The sequence below is a fragment of the Sebastes umbrosus genome, chromosome 3 (genome assembly GCF_015220745.1).
Source record: "Sebastes umbrosus isolate fSebUmb1 chromosome 3, fSebUmb1.pri, whole genome shotgun sequence".
In the NCBI taxonomy this organism is placed as follows: domain Eukaryota; kingdom Metazoa; phylum Chordata; class Actinopteri; order Perciformes; family Sebastidae; genus Sebastes; species Sebastes umbrosus.
Genome location: NC_051271.1, coordinates 3,262,330 through 3,269,742, shown reverse-complemented (window position 1 = coordinate 3,269,742; position 7,413 = coordinate 3,262,330). Strand labels below are relative to the sequence as shown.

Here is a 7,413-nt window from a genome sequence, read left to right as displayed (position 1 = left end):
TGTTTTCTAGAGTGCCGTAAACAGTTGTTTCTAGCGTGCCGTAAACAGCTGTTTCTAGCCTTCCGTAAACAGTTGTTTCTATGCCGTAAACAGCTGTTTCTAGCTCTAGCGTCGGAAACAGCTGTTTCTAGGGAGCCATAAACAGCAAATTCAAGCTATATTTAGTGCTCTGATAGTGCTACGTTACATACATTGAAATTATACCCCACCCCTCTTGTTCAGGTGCGTTCCACAGTCCATGGTCAGAGCAGCACGTTGTAATATCTTGAAACAAACAAAACCTTCTGACTTTTTATAACTTGGGAAAAGCAGACCCATGGCTCAGTCAGTTACAAACAGGTGGGGATGTGTGTGATTAAAGTCTATAGTTAGACAGCGATCAGATACATATCTGATCCAAAGCTCAGCGTCTCTGTCTGCCGATCCAAAACACCCTACGAGTCCTCCATGTATCACACAGCTAGAATACAGAGGCTGGTTGTATAAATCTGAACACACAAGTTGAAACACAGATAGATGTTAAATTAGAACCTGTGGAATTGTTATTCTGTGGACAACTATTCTTTATGTCTCTATCAGACGATCACACCTGAGGCAGGGAGGACAGCACAAGCACTTCCTGTCTAGAAAGGAATCGCCCACCTCAGGGGTGATCACTTCACCTTAATGAGAGGCTATATATGCTGCCTTTTCCGTTTGTTCTTTCCTTTTGACCTCAGCCATGTTGTGTGTGTCCTGTTAGGGAATTTCCTCATTAAATATTTGATTTTATTATCACACACAATTTATGTTGAGATCTCTGATTAAATGTTAATATTTTTTTAATCCAAGGTTCAACGTCTGCCTTCTTTCTAGATCCCCGACATAAGCTTTAACAGGGAGGTAGAGTAACGTGATACTCCGATGCTCCTCGTTCCTCCAGTCCACAGGCATGTTTTGACTCTGTACTCCTGGACATTGGATTGGACTGAAATTAAAACTGAGCTTAAAGTACTGAATTTTAGCTATTAACAACCATACTGAGTGGACTTTTGGGCTATTTTAATGCAAGTCACCAGTAAAGAACAATATGCTCTCTCTTTCTAAACACTTCTTCCCCTTCTTACTTCTGCTGTGAGGATGACTGATTGTTTTTTCGTCTTCCTTCTCTGTTACAGTTGAAATCTCCATGTTCAATCTGCAAGTCAGGATTGCGTGTCCTTGCGTCAGTATACGATGCTGAGACTTTGATCCTGAGATATCTTGTGGTGATGTTACGTGCTGTGCCGAGGCTTCGGAGCGTGTGTCGAGTAATCCAGGAAGTTTACCGCGATGCGCGTATCGAGGCTTGTATCGTTTTAGACCAATGGCGTCATTGATGACATCCGAAGCCTCGCTGCCCGGCCATACCACGCGACTGGTTCAGGAAGTGGTTCAGATCTTCACTGGTTGAACCAATGCTACTTTCCAGAAGTGACACAGAACACTAATATTACCCCTCCCACCATTATTATATTATATTACACTACAATACAATACAATTATTGACCAAAGGATTGGTTTATACACTTAAGAAGAATAAACAATTACAATTTATTATACATGTATGTTATATACTCATAATATACTTACTAGAAATATACATTATATTATATATTGTATAGATTTAAATTGATTACATGGTAATATATAGTTTTTTCATTGTTTATAGTCATTCCCAACAGCCTTTACTGGCGCAAAATACAGTATATCCCAGAACTGTGCTCCCAGTAGACCACAACCAGCACTGCTCCCAGTAGACCACTTACACTTACACACCAAAAACTGACATAACCTGATATTTTCAGGTTGAATTTCATTCATTCATTCATTCATTCATTCATTTTCACTGTGCAATATAATTTTCCACATTTTGTTAATAGTCTTGTTTATTGTCAATACTGTATATACTGCTCCTATTTGTTATACTTCCTTCTATTTAAATGGTTCATATTTTGTTACACTTTGTTTAGCTCTTTTTTACTGTGTTAGCTGATGCATCTTGTTTTTTGCACTATCCCCTTTGCTGCTGTACACTGCACATTTCCCCACTGAGGGACTAATAAAGGAATATCTTATCTTATCTTATCTTATCACATGGTTAAGATCATATCTGCCTGTTTTACACTCTTTGACCACCAGGTGGTTTTGTGTGCACATGAAGCCTCGAGAAATGAACCCTTTTTCCGAACCAATTAGCTGGAAAGCTTCAAAGCTTCATGAGGCTTCATCTCGCAATCACTAATATCTTGTTTTCTATTTGTATTAGACCAGAACAGGCCTGGGGTCTCATTTATAAAACAGTGCGTAGGATCCATACTAAAAATGTGCGTGCGCACAAAAGCCGAAAATCTGACTTATAAAACTGTTCATAAGCACACCTGTTCCCTTTATAAATCACAGTCCACCTGGAAATGTGCGCATGTGGATCAGCCTCATAATCCACATTCAACCATATATGGTCAATGCAAAGCCCCTCATGAATGTTTCTGCATAGTAATGACCGATGATGATGATTTCATCAGCTGCTCCACAGCTGATTGGGGGTGTATGTAGTCCGGTCCTCTCCTCTGAGCTCCGGAGGAGGGAACGTGATGGTGAGACAGCGCTGATGAGATATTGAGCGGAATTTGATTTGAGATTTGAGTTGGCTGATATCTTTTACATTTGTAAGGTGCTTATGGAATAGTTATGGATCACTAGCACAAATAACACTGCTGTTTTAAATGTTTATGATAAAGTGGATATAAGTATGACGGGAAGTTAAATGTGTGAGAGGCATCATTATACGTATAATGACATTTAATGTCGACAGTCTGGCTTCAATTCATCACCTCACTGTCTGCGTCTCCAGTTTCCCCTACCTCGGGGCCTCCATAATGTGCGTGCACACGAGTCAAAGTTTCCGTACCGGTGCACACATTCTCCTGTCAAGTTTGTTTTTATAGATCACAAATGTTGCATGGGAAGTGGCGTTGGCAATGGTTATAAATGAGACCCCAGATCTTTTATGCAAATAAAGTGTCTTTTGCATTTTTAACAGCCTCTTTCTCCTGAGTCTGATTTTCACCTACACACTGATCAAGCGGCGGTATTTGACGAATCGGGAGTGAGAACGGGTTAGGGGATGAAATCCAACATGAACCTTTAGGAAATTGGAGCTGCTGCTATGTAACACAACAGATGTCATGCGTGTAATCAGTGAGGCAATTGTTCATACCATCCTCTAATAACAAATTGAACTATATTAATTTTTTCAAACTCAACATTTGCCAAATAGATTTCAAACGTAAAAAAAATAGCCACGGTTGTTAACTTCTGCTCTTCAGTGACTCTCTCATTTCCACAGAATAATTGATAAAGATCAGAAATAAAAAAAAATGTGCAGATCTTTTTTAGCCAATGGGGTCGTTTCTGTAAAACTTTGCAACGTGATTGGTGGCTCATAGGTCAACGGGACAGTGTGAACAGACTTAAAAAGCCACCACTGTCGCACCAGGAGGGCAGTCGTTAGAGGGAGAGCGACAGCGATGGCTCGTCTCACGTCTCTTCTCTTGGTGCTGTGGGTCGGTGAGTAGTCAACAACTGTATCTTGATTTCAGTTTAGGTTAAGTGAAGTTTCCCATTATAGTGAATTGTTGTTCTCTACAAACAACCACTATGACTCACACTAGTGGAGGACTTTCTGTTTCAGGTGTCACAGCGAGCACAGTGGTGGATCTGCAGAAGAGAATCATCGGAGGTCGAGATTGTGGACGAACTGAGCGTCTGTACCATGTTGAAGTGAGAGCATATTTATTTGATGGACGTTTCACATTCTGTGGCGGCTCTCTGATCAGTAACCGGTGGATTCTGACTGCAGCACACTGCTGGAAACCAAGAAGGTAAGAAAGGCATTAGTTACACTTAGAAAGGTTTCATTTTAGATACGATTGATTCGTACCGTGCCCGAGTGTGATTGCCCCCCCTCCCCAGTCCCCAACTACTCAGCTTTTTACATTAATAAAGTTGTTCATCATTCACGTGTATTTGTTAATGTTGAGATCAGCTGTTCGAGTGGCGTAGCATCGTAAAACACAGCCTTCAAACTTGACAGAAACAGAAAACTCACCAAACCGTCATTGTTAGACTTTTCCAACAATCCCCAGCTCTGGTTTGGTCTCAATAAACCCTGATTTCACCGGGTTTGATGATGAAAATATGACGGCTCCACGCATCGTTTTCCCCGCTGTCTCTCACTCTCTGCCCGCTGAGCAGCTGAGCGGCTCTTGTTGAGCCAAGGAGGAGTGGCCAACGTTGAACGCCGGTTGTTCACAAACAGTAACAGACAACTTTTACATATTATACCTTTAGATGAAACTGTCACTCATACATTTGATAAATGTCATGAAGTCCTGAAGCAGCAGTCAGTAATGGTGTGATGAACTATAGCATTCCCAAAAAGAAGATAGCATTGATTATGTTCATGTTCAGTAAGTACTGACCTATTCAAATATGATATGTATTAGGTATTTACATTAATTCAGTGATGATCCTCTTTAACCTTTTCATATTTGTAGGACTATGAGAGCAGTTTTAGGTATCCATCCAGGAGGTCAAGGGACAGAAGTGGACATCCAACAACATCCCATCTATACCGACAACCAGGGCAGGCACCATGACATCATGCTGCTGCAGCTAACTAACCCTACTCAGATTCAGCCTGTTCCACTTCCTATCTGTGGCCCTCCCAATCCTCTCAATAGGTGAGTTTTGATCTTCCCCCTTTAATAAGTCTGAAATCTCAACTCTTCAGAAATTCTGAGGAAAACTGTTTCTTTTTGTTGTTTTTCTTGTATTTCAGAGGTGATACAGTTGAGATTGCAGGTCGTGCATCCATGACTATGGGCCCCACTAAAAAAAGACGTGAGAAAATCTTGATTATTTTATGACAAATAACAATTATCACAGTTAGTGTTCTTAGATAAGCTTGTATGTTTGGTAACTCTGCTGACACATATTTACATTAAGTACACTTTTATTTTGTCTTAAAATTGTGTTTATTATTAATTATATACACTTTAAAACAAAAATCTACCAATACACTTCTTCTCAACAATTCGAGATATCTGAAATAATTGACATTTTTTCAAAAAGCAGATAAACAGCACAATTTAAATGTTGCTGTCGATGATTCACAGATGTTTGGATACATTTCACAAAAGTATAAATATGAATAAATAATCATATTCCAATGGTAACGTAGACCAGAGTTATGGTTGTTTTTCTGTGTACAGGTTAAGTAGATAATGATGAAGCTTTTTGTTTTGGTAGTAAAGAAACATGTTTTTTTCTATTCTAATCTAGAACCTGGCAGATCAAACACTCTCCAATGTGCAGATACCACGGTTGTCAACTGTCCGGGTATAAACTATGAACACCTGTTCTGTGGCCAAAGACCTGGAGTGGATGTGTGTTTTGTGAGTGGGCATGGCTTCTGTCTTTATATCTTTTCTTCAAGTCATAACAAGTTTTACCACTTTAATATAAATGAGTATTTCAATAAATGATATAAAAGTTAGTAACAAACAATATATACCTCTCTCTCACAGGGTGACTCTGGTGGAGGAGTGGTGTTCAATGGCAGGATTTACGGTGTCATATCTTACACTTGTAATGGTAAACGTGCCTGTGTTGCACCAGCTGGATTCATGGACGTCTGTAGATACATGGATTGGATCGAAAGAACTACCGGTATTGCCAGACCCAGACCTGGACCCCGACCCGGACCCGGACCCAGACCTGGACCCGGACCCGGACCCAGACCTGGACCCAGACCTGGACCCCGACCCGGACCCGGACCTAGACCTGGACCTGGACCCAGACCTGGACCTGGACTCGGACCCAGACCCGGACCCAGACCTGGACCCGGACCCGGACCCAGACCTGGACCCAGACCTGGACCCGGACCCGGACCCAGACCTGGACCCGGACCCGGACCCAGACCTGGACCCAGACCTGGACCCCGACCCGGACCCGGACCTAGACCTGGATCCGGACCCGGACCCAGACCTGGACCCAGACCTGGACCCGGACCCGGACCCAGACCTGGACCCGGACCTGGACCCCGACCCGGACCCGGACCTAGACCTGGACCCGGACCCGGACCCAGACCTGGACCCAGACCCAGACCCGTACCCAGACCCGTACCCAGACCCGAACTTAGATCCAGGCCCAAATTGGATGTCTAAATTGTTTCAAAGGGTGACTCTGGTGGAGGAGTGGTGTTCAATGTCAGGATTTACGGTGTCATATCTTTCACTTGTGATGGTAGCCGTGCCTGCACTAGTCCACTTGGATTCATGGACGTCTGTAGATACAGGGAGTGGATCAACAGAATTGCCGGTACTGCCGTAGCCTGAGTGGGATGATAAGGGTGTGTTATACTGTGAAATGTCCTGTCATTTAACAGGAATTTCTCCTGCATTAAGAAAATTGTTGAGTTACTCTAAATTTGCAATTGATACATTTACAATTGATTAAATGTTTGACTGTTATTTTTAAAGCCCTTTAAGACAAACACTACATGTTATTATTTGAGATTTATAGTATCTGAGTTACAATTACACATTCTTGCTGTCAAACTGTTGTTCTGGTAAAAAAAATAAATAGATATCTACAGTTTTTACAAATTTCCCCATACTGTATGTAAACGTAACAGATTGTGCATGCTATTATACAGTGATTGTATTGAAAAACTACAAAGTACCAAATACAATAGTCTGATATTCTTTTCAAAATATTAATAACTGTGATAAACATGACTTTTTAACAAGCTTGTGTCAATTTAAATAAAATGAAGATGACTCACAATCATTACAGATTATCCTTTTTTTTCAGTGTCACAGAAAAATTACATGAACAGATTTCTGCACAATTTAATACTCCATTGATCAATATCTTTAAACCTGTAATAACTGATTGTTTTTTGGCCATGTGGGGGCAGCTTCTTCTTATAATAACATTGATTATAGCTGCTTCATATTACCACTTAATCAAATTACTACATTATTATTAATTGAGAAGAGACAGGAAAAGGAAAAGGTTTTGTCTTTCTTTCTTGTCAGCATTTTTAGGAGGGAAGAGAGCAGTGGAGAGTCTTTTGCTCGCAGTTTTATAACAATAATATCCCTGTTTTACCCAGGCCCAGGATGAAACATTATGTGGACCGAGGCTCGGTCAGTTTATAACGAATGGAAAACCATTCAAGTCCATATGAGAGCACCACGACTGTGCTGCTACTGAGTAAAGCTGAAGGAGATATAATATAAGATGTAATATAATTGCCAAAGCCAATCAAACGGTCAAACTAGGCAGCGCTGATCAAATATGAATCAATATTATGTTACGTTAAGA

At 41.0% G+C, this 7,413-nt stretch overlaps 1 protein-coding gene across 1 annotated transcript; it reads left to right on the top strand.

The window, feature by feature from the left end:
* Positions 1–3,461: 3,461 nt before the first annotated feature.
* Positions 3,462–6,248, top strand: LOC119484869 (trypsin-3-like). The gene is made up of 6 exons (XM_037764027.1): positions 3,462–3,588; positions 3,713–3,902; positions 4,578–4,763; positions 4,862–4,923; positions 5,365–5,477; positions 5,610–6,248. The coding sequence occupies exons 1-6, from the start codon at positions 3,549–3,551 to the stop codon at positions 6,246–6,248; spliced, it is 1,230 nt and encodes a 409-aa protein (XP_037619955.1). The 5' UTR covers positions 3,462–3,548.
* Positions 6,249–7,413: the final 1,165 nt, after the last annotated feature.